Source organism: Strix aluco, chromosome 2, assembly GCF_031877795.1.
Source record: "Strix aluco isolate bStrAlu1 chromosome 2, bStrAlu1.hap1, whole genome shotgun sequence".
Taxonomy (NCBI): Eukaryota; Metazoa; Chordata; class Aves; order Strigiformes; family Strigidae; genus Strix; species Strix aluco.
The window spans coordinates 129,329,505-129,356,562 of NC_133932.1; the positions used below are offsets into that span (position 1 = coordinate 129,329,505).

At 38.6% G+C, this 27,058-nt stretch overlaps 1 protein-coding gene across 1 annotated transcript in view; it reads right to left on the reverse strand.

Moving 5' to 3' along the window:
• TMEM135 (transmembrane protein 135) overlaps positions 1-27,058 on the reverse strand; it is a 186,778-nt gene that overhangs the window by 65,193 nt on the left and 94,527 nt on the right. The window contains exon 6 of the mRNA XM_074816306.1: positions 1,580-1,626. Within this exon, the coding sequence (XP_074672407.1) occupies positions 1,580-1,626 (47 nt within the window). The remainder of the gene's footprint in view (positions 1-1,579; positions 1,627-27,058) is intronic.

The window sequence follows — 27,058 nt, forward strand, 5'->3', positions numbered from 1 at the left end:
ACTTTAGGAAAGTACCACATGAATCACTGTGAAAAAGTTCTAATCACAATACTGATTACAGTCAGAAAGAAAAAAGAAAGTAAATTGGTCTGTGCTAATTATTTTTTTATAAATTGACTTTGATTTACGGTTTTTGTTTGCATTTACAAACAAAAATTATTGTGATTTTTTTTTTCCTGAGGATTAAGCTAGTGGACCTATAACCTCCTGGTCCTGTATTTTAATTCCTCTGTTACAACACCAGCGACAAAGCAATTATATGTTGCTGATGACGATTGCTCAACAGGATATCCATCAACCCTGGCATGGAGGGACTAATTTTAGAAAAGAAAGTGTTTTGGAGCCCATTCAACTGTCAGCATTGTTGTGCCAGGTCAAGGAGGAATTCACCAAATACCTCTGGGCTCTGGTCAGTTCTCATTTAACTTCCAGGTTGTCTCTAAAACACTGGTTCATTACCAAAGACATAGACAGGAGACAACTAGCTTCCTCTAAAATCATACAATATTTACAGCTTGACTAGCATTTTAGTGTTTTGAATTGGTTTAATCAGCATTCATACAGACAGGTATCTAACTTCACCCTTACAAGTCAGATTCTCTGACGTTGTTATGCCATGACTCAGGGAAGTAGAAGAAAATAAAGCAAGAAGACTGCTGATGCAAGAGTCTTAATGGGTGGCAGATGAAAGGAGGAATGCTGCTTCAAATCCTTTAAATTAGCAGCTCTCTGCTATCCACAGACTGTTCTTGGCCAATATCCGTAAGTAATTTGTAAGTAATGGAATTAAGAAAAAACAAGCTGCAGCTTCCAACATTTTGCAATTACCAAGGGATCATACGGCTTGAAGAACCATAGATGGCTACATGCCACAGAAAATTCTAAGTCAAAGAGTTGTAGTCAAAGGTTACTTTAGCAAGCAACTTTCCAGCTTGAGATATAATAAAGAAAATTTAAGAGGTCTGGAATTTAAAAGGGAAACAATGAGAAGGTAAACAACTTATTACATATATCATGCAAACTGAGAGAGGAAAAAGTTATTAGTGTCTCATCCAACCCCACTACCGCATGTTTTGAAAAAGGAATACAATTGACAACTTGTGAAAACATATCTGAAACTAGTTTACTCTAAAATTAAAAGAAGGTAGTTGTACCTACATGCATGTCAAATATTTGATAATACTTAAGACTGTAAAATCTCATTTTCCTGTTCTCCTCTCTTTTCATCAGAAGACGAAATGTTATCTTCCCTGGCACAAGCTATTTAAGAACATATATGAAAAGCAGCATTTCAGACGTTTTGATACCATGTAATGTTAGATCTCCAAGGTCTTATTATGAGATGAGAGGAGGCTCCTTAAGTAATCAGTATAATGTCCAGAAGATTTAAAGCATTTAATCCAGCATTTCCCTTTTTAGCCCAGTGATGTTCATAGCACTAGGTTTTTGACATGGAAGCACTCAATTCAGAAATGAGTTGAGAATATATAAGTTTTCAGATGAATACCAAAAATCAAATAAGCTCTTATAAATGCTGTTTAAAATAATCTTTACAAACATAAAAATACTAGCAACATACCTGAAAAAGAACATGAACAGAGCAGCTGTGATGCAGAACAACAGGACCTACAAGAAGGAGAAAGACTGTTATTACATCAAACATCACACTTCTACTGCATGTCCTGGATCATGAAGATTTTACAGCTGTTACTATAAAAGCGAAACTCTATTTATATGCTTGAAGAGCCAGAGTTAAAGCCTGTCTGAATCCACCAAAAAGGATTCTCTTGTTTCTAGTGGACTTTGAGCTGTTCCTGTAGAAGTTACAAAAAAATATGAAATCCAAACCAGGGTAGTGGGACAACAGACGCAGCAAATGATGCCACTTAAAATAGTCTGGAATAAAATAATAAATAACAAAATAAAACAATCGAATTAAAACAATAAAGCAATAGAATGGAAATTTAAACATTATATTTTGTCTGTCTTTGCTTTTGTGATTTATTCAAATATCATATCACTAAGTTTCAGTTTAAAAGGCAGGACATTTAAGATGCCTGTACAGACAGCTGCTTCTGCTTAACTGCTTTCCAGCAAGTTTGAGAATAAATAATTCTATTCCCAAATGAGAGTATCCTTTCTAGTAGTTTACCTTACTGTCAAACTCACTTGGAATAATCCCATTTCGCTCTAGATTATCAATGTGCTCATACAAGAGTCAGTGAGTAAACTCAGCAGCTCTCTAACTCTGAGAGGGGAACATCCTACCTCTTCCTCCCAACCTCTCTGCTGGGGCTCCGTGCTCTTACCTCCTCCTTATCACTTGCACAGTGACTCACAAATGGTGAAGTAAATTAACTCAAGGAGGAAAAAAAAGTAAATCAAAATTCTGGAGAGTTTTCTGTCAATTTGGTGAGATAAGGAGATCACTGGATGGGTCTAAAAGCACCAAAGGTGACACAGGCAAAAGGGAAGGATGGGGACCTCCATGCCAGGAACAGAGAAGAGGAGAAAGGATGAAGCCATCCTCCTTGAGATACCAGCAAGCCCTCGTACCTTGATTGTAGAACCGCTTGTATATACACAGCTGTTTCGGGAACAACTACACCATGTTTTAAATTCATAACCTGCCTTAATCCACTCCATCTTTGCCAGATAGAGCTCAAGAGTGAGAAAATACTGTTTTGTTCTAGATACACTGGTCCATATTCATACCATCATTCATGAGGCAAACACCTTATAGAAAAACTGCAAGTGTTTTAGAAAACACCTGCACTGATTTTCAAGGGTTGAAGAAGGGTTGATCATGATAGGATACAGATAGTTTAAGTGAAAAGAAATGGTAATGGTGGCAACAGTGTATATTTGAAGGTTGTAAACACATAGAACAGTAGGGTGCTGCATGCTGACACAGATCAGAAAGCGTGATAAAAATTTGAATAGAAGTCGATAATGACTTTCAGAAAAAAAAATCTAATGAGGCCATTTCCCTTTTCTAAGTCCTCTGGCATGTGACTTAAAATTAGATCACACAAGACATTATAACATTTATTGTATAAACTAGCCGGTATTTCTTTTCCTTTTCCTTCACCAGTACTATCATATTTTATTATTCTGCATCAAAAATGTAAACAACTGAAATCATTTTATATGAAATCATTAGGGGAAAGTAAGGACAATTATATCTTTCAGTTTAAACTAGCAGTGAAAGCAGACTTACATTTAAACCCAGGTTCTACTTAAAAAGATCTGCCCTAATCCTCCAAAGTCGAAACCATATTTAAACATTCAAACAACAATCATCAATTCTCTGGATACCATTTCTGGGAGACAGAAGGGACAAGAAGACTTGACAGCATATTAAAAACACTCACTTCACTAAACAGTCTCTTTTTCTTGTCCTTTTTTCTCTTATTCCTTTTTTACCTTTTTTTTTAGTAAGTTTGATAACAACATAAGAAGTATGTACACACATCACTAAGATTCCCTCTGAGCTCTCACTTCTTTAGGCTAAAGCACCCCAGCTCTCTCAGCCTCTCATTGTATGAGAGATGCTCCAAAGCCCTTAATCACCTTCATGGCCCTTCATTCCAGGGCCATGTCCACATCTGTCTCATACTAGGAAATCCAGCACTAGACACAACACTACAGATGTGTCTCACTAGCGCTGAGTAGGGGGGAAGGATCACCTCACTCAACCTCCTGGCAATGCTTCTTCTAATGCAGACCAAGAGGCTGGTGCCTCCTTTGCTGGAAGGGCCTTTTGCTGGCTCATGTTCGGCTTGGTGTCCACCAGGACCCCCCTGTTCTTTTCTGCAAAACTGCTTTCCAGATGTCCCCAGCACATATTCGTGCCTGGGGTTATTCCTCCCCAGTGGCAGGACTCAGCCCTTCCCTTTGTTGAATGTTATGAGGTTTCTGTTGGCCCATTTCTCCAGCTGCACCATCTAGTGCAGCAAGAACTCCTCCCAGTTCTGTATCATCTGCAAACCTGCTGAGGGTGCAGCCTCTTGTCCACTCATCCAGGTCACTAATGAAGATGCTACTGACCCCAGTATGGATTCCTGGGGTACACCACCAGTGACTGGCCTCCCACTGGACTTTGTGCTGCTGATCACAACTCTTCAAGCCTGTCAGTTCAGTACAACTAGTTTTCAACCCACCTCACCATCCACCTGTCATCAAATTGTCTATAATCTGTATTCTATTTGGCAAAATCTGGGCAACTTAAAATACTTGAAGACCTTGCTTAATCAACCTCTATAATTATCAGATGTCTTTCAGAACTTAAAAACATTATTTGAAAAAAACCCAAAAACCTAACAGAGGTGGAAGACATTGGTCAGTTGGAAAAGAGGAAACTGATACTAATTTTTGTAAATGAGAAGTTCAGGGAATGTTAGATGTTCAGCCAGGTCACTTCTAATATCCACAACTATACTAGAATAAATTATTTGAAACAGCCAGTTTATAAACATCTAGATAACAAGACAATAAGAAACAACCAACGCAATAAACAAGTAAATTAAAAATACTGTAATTTTCTCCTTTGACATGTTTTAAGGAAAGGAGGAGGTGTAATTTATCTGAACTTTAATGCACCTTTGTGGCAGTTGCATACATTAATTACGTAAGTAGGCACAGAGCTGCTCATGAACACTACAGGAGAAAACTCGAATAGTTACTGGTTCGTTATCAAACTAAAATGCATTTTAACTGAGGTCACCAAAGAGGTTTTGCTTCCCTCTTCAGCAATGATTTGAATGATGAAAGTGAGATTATGTCATAAATTCACAAAATCCTTTAGAGGCCAGGTCTTCACACAGAGCGATTGAATTGCCCAAAGTCAACAAGATGAAATTCAATAAAAACAAATACAAAGTAGCTGGCAGGAGAAATCACATACACAAAAACCATATCAAGAAACAACTGTGTAGGCAGTACAAGAGTATAACAAATTCCACAGATCACAAATAGACAGATGCCAGCAATTCAGTGCTGTGGAAAGTGCTATAAAATACTGCAGACTCTTTTAGAAGCAGACGAGGTAAGACATAGCAGTATATTACACTAATGACCTGGTGCACACACCCCAAAATACAGTGTTGGGCACTACTGTTAAAGAAGAGTGCAGATGAAACAAGACAGCCCAGAAGAGCATGATGAAAATAACAGGTATGTAGTGTACAACTGTTGGGAAACTGCTTGAAATACAAAAGAAGCAGCTAGTGACAAACATGACAACTATTTTCATATAATTATCATATACTGACAAATCTGTCTTATCAGAAGGAGGAAGGAGGAAGACAGAGTGAAATCTACAGTGAAGACAACATAGGCTAGATATTAGGAAGAGCTCTCTCTGTTAGGGTAGTGATACACCAGAACAAGTTGCCCATGAGATTGTGGAATCTCCTTTATCAGAGGTGTTTAAGATCAATAGAGGTAAACATCTCATAGAAATGCTCTGGGAATATTTGACACTGAGTCTCCCAACATTTACACATCAAGACATAGAGCTAAACCAGACTGTTTTACATGAAATGCACAGCCCAACGTGGAAATCCCAGTGATTATCTTCTTATCATAGCATCAAGAAACAGAAGAGGAATGGTCACCATGCTTCAAAATTAAGCTTATTTAAAAATAAGCCTTTGTTTCAACTTTTCCCCATTCTATATAATTTTTTTTGTAGCATCCTCAGTACAATAAGCAAAACCTGTTTTAGATTTAGAACCAACTATACTAAAAAAGAGAAAAAAATATGAAGGCCTACAGAAATATAATTTTAAACATTGAGTGAGTTTAAGCATCATAATCTAGTGAGCAGGAAGTCTCATTTGGGATTTTTCTTGCAGAGTCCGTCATTTTTTGATTTACGATACAAGGTCAACAAATTGTGCTTGGCAACACACAGACCTTGAAACTTTCCAGCTGCAGAAACAGATACAGCAAGCAGACAACCTACATGTTTTTAATGAGAACGATACGCCCTAAATATTTTAACGTTTTTAAAGAGATGCACATAGGCTACAAGGAAAAATCCCTATGCTCCAGGACAGGTTAGCATATCTGCTGTATAAGGTGAGCCCTGCAATTTAATTGATTACATTATACTTTACTGCACTACACTAAACATTAATCAAAAAAGCAGAAAGTTGATGACAAAACCTAAGAGGTACTTTTTTCCAGATCTCTGTTGGCTGACAAACTCAAATTCTTTTTTCTTTTCAAAAAAGATGAGACCTCATCTAAACAGCATCACAAAGCAACATTGAGCAGTTCCCAGTTCTGACCACAAAACAAAAAGCTCTGGCTGAAAGCAGTTACCAGCAGCCCCAGTAACACCAGCAGCCCCAGTAACACCAGCAGCAGCAGCTCACAAAGGACTTGCTCTTGCAGACAGATAGAAATAATCTTGGACCAGAGGAAGGAAAAATAACACTGACAAAACTATTAAAACTACTCTCGAGTCTCTTGTATTCAGACTTTTCATGCATATTACCTAATCCTAAGGTTGTGTATTTTCCTTGAGCATTTTCATTATAGTCACATTTCCTGGGGTAAAAAGTCTCTGATCGGAGGCTGCTGGTTCTCCCATACAGCCAGATTAAAGAGTAGGGCTGAAGTCTGTGATAAAGTAACACAGACCTTGTAATTAAAAGGAGAAGCACCGAAGATACATGTAATCTATGTAGATGAAGACAGGAGGAGGGAGAAGGGACAGATCGGTGATATCAGCTGGTAGAAGCATTTAGAGTGTCAGAGCTACAGTTCAACACCAAAGAGCATGAAACCCAGCTCAGAGAAGACCTCAGGCTGTTTCAGCCGCTGGCACATCAACACATGACTTCACATTCATGAAGCCTGAAAACCACCACCTTCTTGATCAATCACTTCACAATGTATGTGAGAGCTGTATCTACACTTCATGATAAAAAAATAAAGTTAATACTCCTAGTCCCTGAAGACTGTGTGCTACTGTCTGTTAAGGTCTGTCTGAGGAAACTTTTACTGGTAAAAATCATGAAAAATTAAAAACTCAGTTAAAATAAGTCCCTCCAATGATTAATACTTGAGCCAATTTCTTCCAAAAGCTACAAAAAAGAGAAAGTGGACATACTGTTACACATTTCTAAATCAATCACTAATTAATGTTTCTACAAATATGACCACAGTAATCAGGATTTAATAGCAACATGTGCTTGCTTTCTAAAATGAGTACTTTTTAATACAGATTTTCAGTTTTACAAGCCTTCTGTGATCTATATACATGTAACTGGGAGCTTTGTACAGTGGTCATGAATTTTTACCCTTAAAATATGTGAGCAAGAAAAAAACCCCTATTCCACATATTTTTTTTAATCCTCAAAACAAGCCATTTATCGACAGAAGAGCTTACTGCTCTCACTGCTGACAGAGGTTATGAGCACCCTTTCACCTTTATAGACCTAGTTGAATAGTAGTATGGTAGTTGTAATATTTTTTATTATATCAGCTAACATTACTAGGGATGAAAGAAGATGCTCTATTGGACTTTTGAGATCACAATCCATTCTTCAGATTTATCCCTACTTCAGACATGAGGAAGGATTTTTTGTGTCCCAAAGCCTTTCTGTTTTTTCTCCAAACATGTTAATTGGTCTAATAAAAAAAAAATAGCTTTAATCATAAGCCCACAAAGCTACACAAACAGCACTAAAATTATATGTTGGTGCAATCATAGAAATTTGTCAACTGTTGATTGTGGTTCCTAAATTTTATTTCAAGACATGTTATTGCTCCAATAATAATGCTTTCTACAGCTCTTAACACTAAGGTCATCTCTTAAGCAAACTCTCTTCTAATAAAAAAAATAATTAAAATAATGGAACTAAACATGCAGATGATGGCCTTGTACTCCATGACCAAGGAAATAAATGCGCATGAGATATCTCTTTTCTACCTGCACATTACGGAATGTAACCTGTAGCATCCTAATCAATGAACTGTCTTCATAAAATTGATATGCTATTCTTTTCCAGTAACAAAACAGCTGGTTAAAAAGCGTAAAATTTTCTAGTAGTTAAAGGGGATGGAAATCACCAAATCCTTCCGAGTAATTAGACAGACACCAGAAGTGATAGAAAAGTTCCCAAAGATACCAGAAGTCGTATAAAAAGAAGTTATGTGAAAATAGGTGCCACATTTTGTTATATCCAGCCCCTTAAAATCTGATCTCGTGATCACTCTTACTAATGTAACTAGTTATTTTCTATTATTAGTTAATGCCCCAGGCAAGAAATTAACATAATAAACAATCACCTGATGGAATTAGTCACCATTAGCTGACATGCCAGTTCCTATATATGACAGCTACAACTTCACCTATATGGGACAAAAAGGGCAGGACTTCAGCCCTAAACCATGAGCTGCTGATAATATCAGCTATACCGCCGGATTCCACTGCTATAAACAGCCCATACACCCTGACATGGCACAGAGGAAGGCTGTAACAGCCACTTGCTACTACATTATATCAGCAATGGATCTGACAAGTGGGTTTCCTGAGCACTGAACTAGTTTCTATCTGTTCTCCTGCTCTCCACCTCAATTCTCTATTTACTGTCCCGAGCCAGTAAAAATCACTTGGGGAGGTTTTTATTGCGTCCCCCATCACTTTTCCCCACCTCTTAGGTCTTTTGGGGCTGTATCTGGGGAGGATTTCATGAGCTATCAAAAGTACTGGCAAAAACTCTTGTCATAATCTCGGTCATCCTCATAATTAGTTTTCTAGCTGAAATTAGGTAACTTCTGAAGCAGGTAAAAAATTAGGTAACTTCTGAAACATTGCTGTTGCTGCTTCAAAATTGACAGGCTTTATGAAAATGTACAAACCAATGTCAGATGCTTATTGGGCACTTGGCCAATTTAGCTACACCTACACCACTTCAGCTGTTAGAGGCTCAAGCAAGCCTCAAGCAATCTCTAGACAGATAAGATCAAAAGAAACACTAGTATGTGTTATTAAACAAGAGATTGTGTAGGTTCATGTAAAAGCACTGTGTTTGATCACAATTAAACGATTACAATTGGCAAATATAGCAGGTAACTGAGCCAAGATGGGGAGCACCTGCCAGTCTCAGAAGAGCATGAAAGAATAAAAGAGAAAATTAAACCCTTGATTTTTTATTTCACTAATTCCATATATACACATATAGTTAAGCACTTCAGCACCCTTCATTTGTTTTCTCAAAAAACACTTGTCAAGTCTCTTCCCCTATTTTTCATATTACCTTAACCACAGCAAACAAATCTATAACATACTGTAAGAGAGCCACGAAACAGCCTTTCTTAAAGCTCTTGGCGAGAGTCCACTTTTTTCAAGGATGCACAACACTTGAGAGACTGAAGTAGAAAAAAGTAATCGCCAAATAAAACAGCAGTACCTTACTATTACACCTTCCTAAAAGAGCAAAGAAGAGCTATTTTACAACATATCATATTGGAAGAGCTGGTCTGGGCTCATTTCTGAAACTAATCAACCCTCTGACACACAGCTTGCAGGCAGCTCCGACACTGAGCAATGGGGACACACCTCCAGTCCTATTCTGTACCTTCTGGTACTCCTAGACCTCCAAGTCATGTCCTAGTCTATAAAACATAAACCCTCAATTATCAGCTGTAAAAACATCACTCTGTTAGGCTGGCACACAGCTGCCTTCTCATTTCAGATAGTACCTCACTAGGGAAAAATAGTGTGTACACACCCCCAAATATATATACATAGAAAGTAAGTACAATACCTTAGGGCTACAGAGACATCAAATTATTTGGGAGGGTTGTTTTTTCCTGAATTAAAAAAAAACATTGATCTGGCTTAATAATAATTACAGGAAGAAGGAAAGAGCAGGAGGAAACCCAAAGCAAAGTATCGCTCTAACAAGTAACTACCTTCCTGAAATGAAATACTTGGAATGAATCACTACAAATATTCTAAAGACAATAACTTTTTAAAAAATCAAGTCTTAATTTTTTTCCATACTGTAACGTGCATTTAAATTTAGCAGATTCCCCCCCCCCTCGCATCTGGTTGGACAACACTACGGACTCAATTGCTCAATACAGAGACACGTACAGTATCATGTGTGTAACCTACAACTTAAAGAGGACAAACAGAATTGAAAGACATGCTTCTTCCTTAACAACAGATCATTTTTAACTAGTTATCACTCACTAGTAGGACTAAAATGAAATGTCCCAAAATTAACCAAAGTCAATGAGCATGTCTCCAGTGGCCACCAAGACACTGCATGAAAATCAGGGGGGAGGAAGGTGTAAGCATTGTCATTACATTCTGAAGATAACTTAGATGTATATTCTTCAATGTAAGCCTTTTGTAGCAGCTTTTTTTCCTTATTTTTTATTTACCAGGGTGGAAAAAAAAAAGCATAAAAGCTAGAGTGTTGGTGTTGTTCATTAAGAGGATCATGCTCAGTGCTTCTACAAGGTGTTTACATGCCAGGAGGTGTCTCTGCTACTCACAGGGTACACGTGCTCACGCACCCTGCCGCACACAATCAAGCACCCTTCTCCTTAAAACTGTACCTTGACAAATGGCATCAGTACATTCAAACGTTAACAGAAACACTGTCAAATGGATTGCTGTTGAAAGGTTACACTTGGATTCTGACCAATAATGGAAAAATGAACAGGTTCAGTGATTGGTCCCTACAAGAAGAGATTTTTGCCATGAGACATGGTAAATTCTCCGTTTACACACCGCAAGAAATGTATTAAATGTGACACTGCCACATTTTCAGTTCATTTCCCATTTCCTGACATAGCTCAGCTTTAAGCCCCCCAACCATGACTTTAATACTCAGATGGTTGAAGGTTGGGGGGCTTTCTTCTTTTCTAGATTCACTGTTTTTGGAGGCCTCCTGCGAAAATCACCACACCCTCAGGAGGGCAAGTTTTGCTACATTAGGCCTGCTTGGCTGGAGGTGAACTTTGATGACTTTTGAAACCTTGATTTTCATTATTGGAGAATAACTAACAGCCATTCGGTTTATTTCTAATTACTAGGAAATATTTGCAGTTAGACTGATCGTATTTTTCCAACAGTCACAAAGAAAGTTGTCTCAAAGAAAATTTCTCTACAAGTTTTTGGAAGTCAAGAATTTGACTAATGAAAACTTTTCATATGAAAAAACACGTAGATCGAAGAGAAATTCCCTATCTTAAAAAGCTTCCTATTGCTTGTGAACTAGAAAGCCTTTGTAGATAGAGCTTTTAAAAACAGGGTATCTAGAAGATACTCTATAAAGTAAACACAAAACATTTAACAGTAAAAGCATACATCCACCTCTGTTAAATACTCAGGCTGTCTCTGAGAACCAGGAGTAAGACAGACATGCAGTAAGGCAGGACACAAGATCATCTCAACACCTTCCCACTGTGAGAGTGATTAGACATGAAGTGGAGTCCCTCGGTCACATGCAATCCTTCACGGTGCTCAGGCACTCAGAAACTGAAATACTTGAAGTTTAACTGCCTTTCAGACATAAACAGTCTCTAACTTGTACACAGCTAATTGTGGTAAAAACTGGTGCAGGAACCTATGGGATTTGATCAAATTCTTCAGAGATCTAACAAAACAAAATAAAATTCCCTCCCCTTTCCAACATAGAGTGTTCTGAAACTATGGAATGAAGGAAAAATTGTGAGTTATGTTCTTGACCAATACCTTACCAAAAATACTGTGTACAAAAAAAAAAATTAATCCAGTTAATGTCTTAACAAGCAATATCCTTGAGAAGAACAGACTTCATGAAACTGAAAATTCATATATATACAAGGACATGCCAGAGACAGTCCAGCAAAGGACCACAAAGATGATCAAGGGTCTGGAGGAGAGGCCGAGATAACTCGTGTTGTTTAGTCTGGAGAAGAGAAGACATAGGGGAGGTATCTTAGTCATGTCTATAAATTCCTGGTGGGGGGAATTAAGAAGACTGAGTTGGACTCTTCTCAGTGGCACCAGTAACAGGAAAGGAGACAACGGGCACAAGCAGAAATACATGAAATTCTGTTTAAATCTCAGAAATAACTTTTTGATTGTGAGAATGGTCAGGCACTGGAACGGATTGTCCCAGTGAAGGCTGGTCCATCCTTGTAGATCCTCAAAACTCAACTGGACAAAGCCCTGAGCAACCTGCTCCACTTTTAGAAGGGATATTGGACTAGCTGATCTCCAGAGGTGCCTTCCAACCTCAAGTCTTCTGTGAGCTAGTGAAATACTAGATCCTAGAATAGCCTACCAAACTGCATTTGCATACAGGCTATAGAGAACTACGCTGTCCTGAACTATATTATGAAAAGAAGTATTTTTCCCCACCATTATTAAAAAGATGTATCTGCTTGTCTACTGATTTTTCTAAATCAATGATAAATTAACACAAATTAGAGAGAAAAATGTCCAATTGCTGGAACAAAAAACACCACATAATGTAACCAATCTAGATATACATTATGCCCTTAATGCAATAACAAATAGCTTAGAATACTACCAAACTAATAAAATTGCAATTCAATCAAGTAGATGGTGAAGAAAAATTTACAGAATCACAGAATCGGCTAGGTTGGAAAAGACCTTGAAGATCATCTAGTCCAACCATTAGCCTAACATCAACAGTTTCCAACTACACCATATCACCAACGGTGACCCACACCGTTCCCTGGCGTGGTTTGGGAGTCAGCAACAGGAGTTGTTGCTGGCAGACAGTTTGTGTCTGGCCCCACTGCAAGGGTGTTGCAGCATGGGAGCATCAAAGCCATCCCAGCTGCCCTCAGAACAAAGGGCTGGGTGATGTCTAGCTCAAGGTTTGGACTCTCACAGTAAAGCCAGCAGATTTGTCTTCAGTTTCCTAACTTTGGATTTCCACTGCCCCACTTTGCTCCCCCCAAAACTGCAGGACCTTTAAATGGCTTTAAACTGCAACAGGGGAGGTTCAGACTGGACATTAGGAAAAAATTTTCCACAGAAAGAGTGGTCAGACAGTGGAATAGGCTGCCCAGGGAGGGGGTGGAGTCACCATCCCTGGATGTGTTTAAGGGTCGTTTGGATGAGATGCTGGGGGATATGGTGTAGGGGAGAACTTTGTAGAGTCAGGCTGAGGGTTGGACTCGATGATCCCTGGGGAGTCTTTTCCAACCTGAATGATTCTGTGACACACCTCAGTGCTAAGTCGACCCGACTTTTAAACACCTCCAGGGATGGGGACTCCACCACCTCCCTGGGCAGCCCATTCCAACGCCTAACTACCCGTTCTGTAAAGAAATGCTTCTTAATATCTAGTCTAAACCTTCCCTGGTGTAACTTGAGGCCATTACCTCTTGTCTTATCGCTTGTTACTTGGGAGAAGAGACTCATCCCCAGCTCTCTGCAACCTCCTTTCAGGTAGCTGTAGAGGGCGATGAGGTCTCCCCTCAGCCTCCTCTTCTCCAGACTAAACAACCCCAGTTCCCTCAGCCGCTCCTCGTACGACACGTGCTCCAGACCCTTCACCAGCTTCGTTGACCTTCTCTGGACATGCTCGAGTAATTTAATGTCATTTTTGTAGTGAGGGGCCCAAAACTGAACACAGTAATTGAGGTGCGGCCTCACCAGTGCCGAGTACAGGGGCAAGATCCCTTCCCTGTCCCTGCTGGCCACACCATTTCTGATACAAGCCAGGATGCCATTGGCCTTCTTGGCCACCTGGGCACACTGCTGGCTCATGTTCAGCCGGTTTGCTTCTGTTCAAATGACTTTGACACAAATAATGTAGATACTCCTTCATGTATCTATAAATAAGGTTGATTTTGTGTTGGATTCTTTTTGCTTGGGGTATTTTGATATTTCTATAGGGATTTAGCAGCTGTTTCACCTTTCCCAGCTTACAGCTCTTTGAGCGTAATATGATTTTTCAGGGTATTCACAACCACAGAATGAATATACATGAATGTAATTAAAAGCACAATGAAATCAAATCATCGAACTTACCTAATTCTCCTTCAATTCCCAAATCTAAGTTTTAAGCACCAATGGTAATTTTTATTCCTGATTTTATCATATCTTTTTGCACAAGTTCTTTAGTTGCCTTCCCTCATTTTTCCTTTCCCTTAGTATTCATGGTTTTCTTATCAGTGTGATTTCAGCTATATATTTCCTGTACTTAAACTGCCCAGTTCTGGACAAGTGCAGCTTTTCTCTGGTGTTGTTTTCATCACCCACAAATTTTACAAAGGTGTTCCTAATCTAACTTCAACCAGTGTAAATTTTTATCAGGGAATAATATTTTCTCAAACACCTGAAGCTGAAATTTTGTTTCATACAAAATCTGTTCTTGCCAACTTTCTCCCATTAGCTGAGTGATCCTCATTTCTTAATGCCAGAAACCAAAGCAGCCCTACAATTAGTTTCCTCTTTCTGAACAGGTAAGAACACTACATTTATAAGTGTTAAGTGTGGGCAATTAACAAACTTACACAGAATAAAATATTCCTATGCTTTTGACTTTAATTTCCAAAAGAAATGAGAGTTCTTTGTCAATCAGTCCTCACCTACACCTCTAGAACCTGTAACAGCCTGATTTCAACCAAAGCTACATATCTCAAAGATCCTGCAAGATCCATTGAAACTGCCGCTGGGTGGTGGGGATATGCCAGAATTAGTGCCCCCACCACCAGAAGACCTTTCTGACTGCACATGGAAGTCATCTCCTCCCTTTGGTCTGCTATTTTCCACCGAAAATAGGTCTAGTTAACATCTGTATTTTATACATGCAGTTTAGACTTGAGGAAAAACCAGACAAAATAAAGTTACTTCATGTCAAATAACACCCTAAATACCATGCAATGCTTCTGAATAAAACACCAAACCTATGCACACACTCTCAAGAAACTTTAAATGATAAGAAAAACACACTTCAGCATTTGTTTTGCACGTAACTCCAACTCTATCTTAAATTATGCCAGGAATAGCTTTAAAATATATGATCTACTTTTCCATGTTTCTTTAAATTCACCATGTTACATCAGAGTAAAATACTTCTGAAATACCTGAAAGAGGCCCATCTAATTGAATTTGGGCCCCCAAAATGCTAAAACACTGTAAAGGGATTTGTTCTTGCTGTTTTAAATATTCACTCACTTCAGAACTACAAACTACCTGCGAAATTACTATAATTTTAAATTTTCAGATACTTACATATATATATTTATCACTAAGATAGGCTACAGGGTCCAGGATATTCATCGGCAACACGTGCAAGAGTTTTATATTATATCACTGGATTGTACTGAACCAAATTTAAAAATCTAAGACTATCTAAGATTGGGTCACTGAGATACTACTAAAAGCTGATGAGTTCTTCATGATGGCTACACATGTTGCTGTGCAGGTTTGCTCATCACTGGGCCATGCTCTCAGTTCAGGCTGAAGCTTCATGAATTACTTTCAGACAACTTCAATTTACACAGTCACCGCTCATCCTCTCCGGCACCTTTTTTTGCCTATTACTGCCATGTGTCTTCTGCTGGCAGAGAGATGCACAAAAAACTAAATCATAGACCTGATCCATCTGAAAGTAACTGTCTTCCCCTCTCAAGGACTGAACGGGGGCAGAAGCAGGCAGCTGGGGTTCACGCCTGCCTAAATCAGCATAAGCTACACTGAGATCAAATTGTAACCTGTTACACACTGCAAACTCCTAACAATGCAGTCAATTCAACCAGCTTGGTTTGAACCTCCCATCTTTATAACTTTGATGAATGAATGTGAAGTAGTTGTGAATTGTTCAAATTAGGATAGATTGAAAATGCAGAATCAGAAATATACTTAAATATGATGTTGTAAATGAAAACTACAAAAACCCTAACATCTGTAAATATTAAATCCATATGTAAACTGAAATTTAAATCCTGTTACTTATCCTACAAGAGCAGTACAAATGTAGTAAATACTAAAATAACAATAAATTTTCTTAGTATTCTGTGCAGATGTCTCATATTAGACTTCTGAACATAACTCCTTAGCTCATGTTACGGATATCATCCAAAATTTCATCTCCACCATGAGGATTTCTGCTTGCCTCTTTTTCTTCCAGAGCTCATAATCACTGAAGACTTACAAGGTTTGATATTACCTTAGTATCCAAAAAGGAACTGCAAGAGATATTTGTCTTTAAAAGTTTACAGGTGTTGAAATAATTTCATTGCTGCAAAGCACATGTATTAAAATAATATTCCAAGCATAATATTCTGTGCAAGGCAGCATCATGAAAGCCAATGTATCCAGTAATAATTCACACTGGTGAAAATCATAAACAGTATCAGAACATGATGAAATTCTGATAGGCACTAAAAATTAGTAAAGTGACAGGTTTAAAGGAGTAGCAATAAATAATGCATTTTCATAATTCAGAAATAAACAGCAGCATCTTCCCACAATTGCAACCACCTAAGTATTACTTTAAGCAATGTATTTGATAATTAGAGTAACTTACATGAACAAATTTAAAAATTCCTAGAGATTGTAGCATGCTCAGACATACTGTAATTTATTTACAACAAATAGTTATTTTTCAGCCTCAAAAACTTCCTGGTCCACATGCCCAAGCCCATGGCTTCCCTCGCTGTTCTGCTGGTGAACCTGCAGGGCAGGGGCAAGAAGGAGCTGAGGAAGCCAATGCTGCAGCCAGGAGAAATACACATTAAAGAATGAGCTCAGGAACCGTGGATTTCTTTCCTCAAAAATGATGTACAACTAGCAGACACCTATTACAAATGTTTTTTATATATATATACATATACAATGGTATTTTGGTGTTTACTAACTGAAAAAATATTTAAAATTTATTATAATTATTTCCATTTATGCATAAATCCTGACACCTTGCATATGATGCCATTTAACATCAGTATTTCCGTATCTTTACAATACTTTGGCAGAGTTTTCAATAACATTGTAAACTACATGCATTTCTTTGCAAGAGCCCCCTTGAGAAGTGAGGAGGGGGAAATAGCATGGTAAGCAAAAATGCCTCTCACATTTCCCAAGATAGGAGCCTCCATAATGTACAGCTGACACTAGCTGTCACCATAAGATATGGTTAACTCCTCAGGGTAACGAGGACTCTTAATAATTAACACTTTATGTAAGCATGCTAGGAAAGACATATAATCAGAATTGTTTGGAAGGGGGTGAAAGCAGAGATTATGTTATCTGTTGAATGAAGGAGTTCATGCTGCGACGGAATTACTCTTCAGTGAAGCTTCCTGATAAGGCATATATACTTCTGCGTCATGGGAAAGGAAGGACTTAGCATTTTAAAGAAGTTCTCACCACAGGTGTCTACTCCATCCCACTGCCAGAGGTTACCTTTTCTTCGGCTTTGCCTTGCAGCAGCGAAGCAGCTTGTGTGAGTGCTCGGCGTCCGCTTCACTGCAGCGAGCCAGGTAAGGGAGTCACGCTGTTGGTGATAGCTGGGCAATGTAAAACAATCCATTTTGCTTTGAAGACCCCCTCACTTGGTCTTTTTAACCATCTCCTACGTGGAGACTGAGTGGAAAGAGGAGATGCTAAGCAGAAGCTAAGAGAAGCACTACTTTAAACCGTGCTAGCTAGAGTCACAGTGCCTTTCCCTCAGTTTTCATTGAGCTGTACGATTCTTAGACCTAATAAAGAGAAGCTCAAAACTGATACGGGAATCAGTGGAAAATAACGGTGTTTTACTGAAATACTTGTTAATGTACTTCTTTTAAAAGATTGCACAGCAGAGACTTGCACACCAGGAAGTATGCATTTCTCTTCCAATACAGAACATTATTACAACTTGATTAGGATAAACGCTTTACATTATGTTTTATTCCTCTTTCTCCCAGCAGCTTTAAAACTGTCTTCTTTGTTTTACCAACATTCATTTAAATGTTACAAGATCTGTCACCTACTTCCTAACACAAAAGTTATATGTTCAGGAAAAAGACTTGGCACTAGCAGAGAATACTACAAAGAAGCGAGATTAATTTTCATTCCTTCTGCTACTCTTACTCCTAACTCAACATAGAAAAAAACAACAAAAGTAATGTGAAACAAGGTTAATGTAAGATTATGCCTTTTGGTGACTGTTTAAATATTCTCTTCCATGTTTAAAAGCTGGTACAGATATTTGTACATGCGTAGAGGCATTACTTTGTTGCTAGTACCACAGCAATATCCCAATACAGAATACAACATTTCTAAACTGGTACATAGTAAACCAACTAAAATTCATCACAGTTTCCTTATATTACGCCACTGCCCTATTCTGCTCTGCACCTTTTTGGTTGTTCTGCATCTCCACCTCCCTCACCCCTTGCCCTTCCCCAGGAAGGTGGGACAGCTACCTGCACCCAACGCCTCCCAGCTGGGAGCCGGGGGGGCTGCAACAAGAGCTGTCCCAGCCCCTCAAATGACATTTTCCATCGCAGCTGGGACAGTGGGTAAAGTCCCCAGTGGCAAACTGCATCCATACAGTGGGATCAGAGCAATGGGAAAAGGTGGACAGGGGAGACAAGGGAAGGGACAGAGATTGTGGTCTACCTGGTCTACCAAATCTCACCAGTCTGTTTCTGGAGAACTTCAAAAATACAGTGATACTTGATGGTACTGTATTTTTTTTTACTTTTTTAAAATATAAATGAGGATCAATTCAAACAACATCACTTGCAACTGTATACAAAACAACTCAAAGAACTAACTGTGACCTTGTTAAACAGAGTACACAAAAACTCTTTAAAAGCACATAGCTAGCTGTGAGCTGGTTATCAAGATCTGAACCAATTCATTTGCAAGGATTATTTTTGTTTAGGAAAATTAATTGTTACTGTTACTAATTAATTGTTAGTAATTAATTAAAAGCTGATTTTCTAAAACAGCTGTGTAATCCACTGATGTAACCGCAGACAGCACTCACTTCCAAGAGTGTGGTTTCGCACCCCAAAAACTATCTCCTGGGAACATTAAAAAGTTATTACAGGGAGATTAGCTGCATTTATAACTTCCCATACAATCAATCATGCAGCTAAATTTAATGAGCTTTTGACATTATTGCAGTGTCTCAATGGTCAGTACAGTTATTTCAAATCTCTGGAAACATTTCAGGAAGCTACTCAGAAATTTCAAGTTTCTTCTAGTACTGCCTTAGAGACAGTTCCCAAACTCTTAAAAAAAAATTATTATTTTATTATTTTTTTTTGTATGGATCTGAATTTTATCATTTAAGTTCACCAGAACTGGACAAATTGTAGCTATGCACCTGAAATCTTAGCAAAATCAATGTTTTTGTCAGACAGTAGTAACAGATGTTACTTCTTTGCTTAAAATGTAAAAGAGATCATTAGGAGAAATCTATTTTTCACGAAGCAGAGAAGAATCTATGCAATTTTTTTGGGGGGGGTGGGCTACAGCTACCTTTCAAAGAAACAAAAATTTCAGAAAACAGGAATATTATTCTTTACAGTAAAATGCACAGATCCATTAGAACTCAATTGTTAAAGTAATACATATCATGGTAAACATGTTTCTGCAAGACATGACCTCTAAGAATGAAGTGTATTATATTTCCACAACTATTTTCTTATCAGTAAAGTACCAGTAAGATTTCTAAGAATGCAGAACTCTTAAAAAGTGGATGATGCACATACATACTGATGGCATTGTGGATGCCTAACAGATTTCCTTATAGGACATCTAACATCCTCTCCTTAACTTGTAATTGTTATAGACTAGAATTTGATTCTTGACACACCCGTATTTCTTGAGTTTATATGAGACAGTTCAAACTGTCTAACTAAAAAGTAAAGGCTGTCATCAAAATAAACTTAAAAATTTAAAAAATTCAACAAATTGGAGAGAGCAGACCTTTTGACAGTGCCGTTAATGGACAGGATGTACAAACTCAGGAAACATCATCAATAATGTCCATTGCACCATAACGAACAGATGAGATTCGAGGGTCGCACTCCATCTGCAGTAAGGGTTGCTTCCTGAAGGAGGCAATCCCTTCCTGAGCTGGATAAAACCACCACACCACCCCCGGCCCCGTTCACCAAACTGAGATTATATCCCTTGATCTTGTTGCCTGCACACTTACACTTCCATACTGGAGCTGTTCAACTTGTTTGGGATGTCAGCCTCTTAACTTTAGACACAACTACCGAATTCACACTACTTCTGAGCTTTTTTACTGGGTCTGCAATGGTGGTACATTCATCCAGATAATCACTCTGAACCTGGTAAAATATTGGATAAATACAGGGATGTTACTATAAGGGATCAGAAAGCTGAGCCCCTGACAGGTCACTGAGTTGGCTTCTATGAAGGCAAGATATTTTCACAAGGCTATGCAGTGGCAGATCAAGGAGAATCCTAGATTACCTTAAAAAATATCTGACCAAATTTAGAAGAGCTTCTCATTGTTGAGGAAACAAAGACAGAAGACTGGGCCTGCATCCTTCTGGGTCAGCCAGTTATTTCTTACAACCATCTAAGCATAAAGCATGAAAACCAAGACCGAGCACAACTCCTGTCAGTCAAGCAACCGAGTGGAGCAGCATTATTGCCAAATGAGTTGTCAAACTTTCAGCCCAATTATAAAATGCATCAAAAATACGTATGTGCTGGGTTTGTGTGGCAGGGTTTTTGGTGGCAGGGGAGGGGGCTACAGCAGTGGCCCCTGAGAGAAGCTTCTCAAAAGCTCCCCTGGCTCCAAGTTGGACCCGCCTCTGGCCAAGGCTGAGCCAATTAGTGACAGTGGCTGTGCCTCTGTGATAACGTATTTAAGAAGGGGAACCTGAGATGGGATTGAGGGACTTGTAAAGAACTGTTATGAGAAGGACACCTGTGTGAACACTGAGGTCAGTGGAAGGAAGGAGGAGCAAGGGGGGGGGGGGGGGAGATGCGTGGTGAGACGACAGGGCCACCCCCCTGCCACCCATGGAGGTCACCAGAGGAGATTCGCCTGTGGCCTGTGGAGGACCCCTGGGACTCTGTGGGAAGAAGCAGCCCCCACTGTTGCAGTTTGGCACTGGGAGGACTGCAACACGTAGGGGTGACCCACACTGGAGCATCTCGAGAAGAATGCATCCCGTGGGGAGGACTCATGACAGAGTTTGTGGAGAACTGTCTCTTATGAGAGGGACGTCACGTGGAGCAGGGGGAAGAATGCAGAGCTCACTTCCCCCCTGCCTTGGAGGAAGAAGCAGAAGACTGACTGCACCCCCTGCCCCTGCGCTGCTGGGGGCAGAGGTACAGACATCAGGAACAAAACTGAGCCTGGGAAGAAGGCAGGGGTGGGGGCAGGTGTTTTTAAGATATGGTAATGCTTCTCACTGTCCCATTCTGTCTGTTAAGTGTCATTATCGTTAGTGTTTTGAATTAAAGTGATATCCTTTTTCTTCCCCTAACAAGCCTGTCTGTTGCCTGTGACCATTAATGGGTGAGCGACCCCTCTCTGTCCTTATTTCCATTCCTGAGCCTTTTGACTCATTTTTTTCCTTCCCAGCACTGGAGGGGAAAGGGCGAGTGAACTGCTGAGTGGAGTCCGTTGTCCTCTGGGCTCAAACCAGGACAATGTACTTAGATCATCACTTTGCACACATGCAAAATCAGAAATTCAATTTAAAATTTTCAATTTTCACTTTAAAAACTCAACCACAGAACTTGCTTCTGCCGAGACATCTGTTAGTAAAGAATCATAAAACTGGACACCTTCAAACACACGATGCCTGGGCTGCCTATGATCTACAGAGATGGTCTTGTGCCTAGCTTGCTAGGTAATGAAAATTACCATTGTGACTGAAACGTGAGTCTAGGCACAAGGAACCATCAAATGTGTTTCATCATTTTATGCAAATAATGTAGAATACTGCAGGGAAGGGAATTCACCTCATCTAATGTTATCCAAGGAGCTAAGGATTTCTTTTAAACTCTCTTTAATTTAGGCTTTCTACTCAGTAAGGAGAGACTTGGTAAGCACTTCCCAGAGATGATAAAATAACTAGACCCAGATGAGAAGACCTTCAAGCAGCTAAAACTGGGTGAGAAGCCCACTCTTTCTTGCAGCAACACCTCTCTCACTCACACCTTTGCAGTCTAAACCACACAGCCATCAAGTACTGTACCTATTTCCTTTCTCAAATGTTTGCAAATACTTTAAATTGATGACTGGATTTAGTGTTAAGGAACTATACCACAAACAGATATTTTAACAAGATTTTGAACTGTTGCTAATTATGAATTTTTGATCTGTATTTCACACTTGATTTTGCTGCAGAACCACAGCCAAAATTGAGTAAAAGTACCAGGTCTACACCATCTGAGCATGTAGTACAACGTGGCATGAGTGAGTTCAATTCCCTTCTAATACTCAAGTTCTAAATTTCAATATACAACAACAATTATCCCATGAGAACAACTTACATCTGAAATATGTCTTACTCCACTAAAAACTTGAAAAAAAGTATTTTTAAAATGTGTTTTTGTTAGATTATGGAAAAATAAGGTAAGTTTATAAAAATTTAAAGGCTTGTATGTATGATTTTTAATTAGAGTAGAAAACCAGATTATTTAAACACATTCATTAATGAAACATCTGCATTTAATAGTTGATTACTCCTCTAAAAGACATCACCAATTATATTCTTCCCTGTAAAATTAATGATATAGATTTGCATCTTCAAAAACATCATAAGTGTTATATTTTTTTCCCCCAATATTGCATTCAAATAATTCTCAGCACTGAATTACTCCTAAATATCACCAGAGTCCACCTCACCTTAGCTTGCCTGGTGAGACACAACACATTTGAAAGACCAGTTTGGTTCAGTTGACAGCAAAGGATGAACAACCTCTAGCCAAGTGCAATAACTCTACGAAGACTTCTTGTGATAAAAAGAAAAGCTGAAGGAAAGCACATCATGAAATCACTCAATACACTGAACTGTGTAAAATGACTTAACACAAACATTTTCAAATACAACACCAAAGAGCTCAACCAATTTCTTTCTGCTTTCCAGAACACATATGCTGTCCTTTTGAACCATCTCATTAACTACTACTCTGAAGCAGAAAGACACCAAGCTTTATCTAACGATGATTACAGGGCTCCACATATCGCTCTGTCACTAAACATAATATGATTCCATATCTTCTGCATCTACAGCACACAAACGGTGCAGAAGACCAAATGATCTGGTCATGTCCCAGCAGTTAAAGGCCTTTTTGATTACAGGATAGCACTTTGAAAGCAGTACAGCAAAAGGTGAAATGCACCCATAGCTGGCTGTGAAATATTTGCTTCATTAAACTGACTCAAACTTTCCAAATCACCACTGAGAAATTCTGGATTTCCCAAAGCGAGGCGTGTGAACAGATGAACTGACAACTAGAGAAGTAAAATGGCATTCAAAATGGGCTTATACTGAGAAAATACTATTTAAACTTCAAAGACGACAGATAATTATAATATAAATGAAACCAAACAAATGTCCTTGGGTACAGAGATGTCCAGTTAAAAACACCTCTTCATCTCTCAGCTACTCCTAGGCAGTCTCTGCAAAACCAGTACTAGGAACAAATGGTGGGGCCAGTCCCCTACCCCACCAAAATATGTTATCTTGATGTTAGTCGTACTCAGCAGCATAAACAAGCTATGAGAACGCCCCACAGCTCACCACGCTGTTGTATCAATGGGTTAACAAATTCAAGTCCAGAAAAATTTAAACTCATGGTAAAATTTATTTCCGGCAAATTGCAACAATATAATTGAAATTAAACTGCTTTTAGTTTAAATCCTGTTATCACTGGAAATTCTTTTTAAAAAGTCAGCAGTTTTGGCATAATTATATTTCTGGCCTGTTTCCTCAACAGTCTCAAAAGACTTTCCTGTAAAACAGCTTAAGTGCACATCCTACTCTGTAAAATGACAGAGTGCATAATATCAGGGTATCCATCACATACAGAAGATGTGATTTTTTCTTTCCCAACAGGGCATGTAAGAATAAATCAGTCAATCAAAAAAAGATCCCAGCAAATCTGAGTGAAAGTATCCTGAAACAAAAACGTCTTTCTACTAACTTAATAACAGACACCTAAGGTAAAGAAGACATTATAAATTATCCCATTAAATTTCATTATTCGATATTTAAGGGAATGCTTTCACAAATACTGCTGAAATCTTTGAGTAATCTGTTATATCACAATTTCCAGTAATTTCAGGGATTTTAGTCATTTCTCTGGAATCCAAGGAAGTAACAAAAGGACTTAAATCTTTGTTTCCTTAATAGCAACCACAACAACCCAGCACTGCCAGCACCACCACCACCTGCACCCACATTTGCACAGGCAAAGGGCTATCACAGTGAGGCCGAGAGCTCCTTACTGTCCACCAGCCAACCAGAGCTGTGCATCTGAGTATGAGTAGAGGTCTACAATCTTACAATTTAGAATAGTCTTATTAAAAAGGTGGAGAAAAAGAGAGAGTTTTGTTGTTGATGTTGTTTTTATTTTCTTTTCAGAATGTCTTACCTGCCTTACTACCAGCACTGTTACAAGTATTATTAAATTACTTCTTAGCATCAGCTGGTGGAGACAGAAATCCTCTGAGCTTACAGTCACCCATATCTACACATCACTTCCTACTCTGCAAAATGTATTTCCAGCCTAGAGTCAGCTCTTCTTTTTGGAACCCAGAAGAAAATATTTGGCATTCCCTCCGTGGGCTCTCACAGTCATTAATGACTAAAATTATTCCTCAGCTGGACCAATTTCCTTTTTCCACTACCCAAGTTCAGGTGGTGGTTAAACAGAAACAGCTTTGTTAACCCACACCCATTAAAGTAGTGAAATAAAATATGTGCAAAACATTAAAAAGACAAAATCTGAGACAGAAGATCCCCAAACACGCTCCTTTTCCAGGAAGTACTTAAACAACGGAAAACAAAAGGAGGTTGGGAGCAGGAGACTATTCAGGGATTCAAATCTGAAGCTAAAGACAAACCAAACTATGCGCAGCATCCTTGCAGGCTGCTCACAAATCACCGGCCTCTAAATTAAATACAGGAAACAGGAAACACCATGTGACCCCCCCATATTTGTCATTATTTGCACTCTTGTCACTATCTGCAAGGTATGGTTGACCTCACATGGACCTTAATGTTCATGGACCGCAGGGAATCATTACAAAAGTGAAAACAACGGAGACAAAAGCAGAACCGAGTAGAGCAGGCAGCATATGTCCCAGTATAGCTAAAATTCAGACAAACGGATCAGGTTACAGATATTCAAGCAAGTAGACACCAGTGTAAAACATAAACTGATAGTTTCAACTATCAAATTACAGAAAAAACCTTGTAGAAATACAATGCCATTATACACAAAGTTTTAATCTGGACAATATTTTAATAGATTAGTCATGTTATAGATATTTGGCTGAATGTTTGAAAATAAGTGTAACAGTTCTGGTGAACAAAAATTAACTATTGTGCTTACGTAAGTCTCTTCTTAAACATCTTGCAAATACTACTTTAAGATACTTTATTAATACAATCAAAATGATCCTATCACATAGTAACAGATAAAAATAATTTGCATTAGTGGCATTAATGTTTTTAACACTTTACTTACTTGGTATCAGTTACAGCCCCCTTCAAGAACCAAAGAAATATCGAAAGAAACTCAACATATTGTTAAGAGGAGCACGTAAAACTTTGATATATTCTTTGGTGAAAAGATACTGTGAGTAGATAAAGGGATTCATGCTGAGAGGACACATCAAGTAAAGTAAAAGCACCAGCCATAAACTTTCAGTTGGGGTTTAGAAAACTACTTCCTTCCAGCAGTGGTAAGTATTCAACTTTACTGATGAGCGCATCCAATTTCTGCAGTGACTAGGGCTTGAACATTTAGAAGAAAGATGTCTAGTCTTTGCTGTTACAAAGATATTTTAAATGTAAACCAAGCGGAAAATAACATGCTATTATCTCAGTTCATAAGCTTGTGTCTTTGAGGTGTTTTCTCCTGTCATACTTGATGTGCACCCACACGGTATATTAGGTTGCTGGTTTTTTTCTGAACATCAGAACACCACTTCTTTGAGCAAACCGATATCTTCAGACCAACCACTGTAATTTTCCATTTCAACTGTAGTAATGACAAAGCTTTCAAGGAGGAGACAGCCTGTTTCACAGAGGCTGGAGCACCAGGTGAGTTCAGAATACACTTGAGGTCATCCCTCTGCATAACTTACTGCGCTTGCTGCACGCACTGATGCTGTTTTGTTCCTGTGTAATTCAGCTGCTTCTGTTACAGGGACAACACAACTCTGACAAAAGTCTGTACACCATGAGACAAGTTCATAAAGACTCAGTAAAATGTATCAACTATTCTGATTCACAGAGTAATTCATTTTGTTTTCCCATTATATAAGTTTTTTTCCCACATCTACTCAGGACTTTTTTTTTTTTTTTCCAGAGAGGAATATCACCTCCTCACTTTTCTATTCCCATAAATCAAATGCTATTGCAGAATTATGCTATTCAACTGAATATGAAACTGAATATCAATGAAACTGATAATCAGTATCTTCCGGCATTCCTTCAGAAATAACTGAGCAGAGCAGCACTCTCATAAAAGAGGGTGTTTTTCGTAAGGTTTGGTCTTTGTATACTTTGGCTACTCCCTAGCCTGAGAGTGATATGAAAGATGCATTTCATGAAGCAAAAGGGAAAAAGACATTGATGGAGACAACATAGAAAAGTTTAATATGTTAATAAGTTAACTAAAAATCCCAGGAATCCAGGAAAGAAAAAAATAATACAAGGGGGACGCAATTTTAATTTTTTTTTTTTTTTAAAGTGTTAGAAAGGAAGTTAAGAGTACAACTTCAAGGGGAAATACTGCTTTAAAACTGATTTAAACCCTCTGAATTGTAGCAAGGATGATCACAGAGGAGTTGAAAAAAGATCTGTTAGATCCAAAGAAAATGTCTGAATGGCT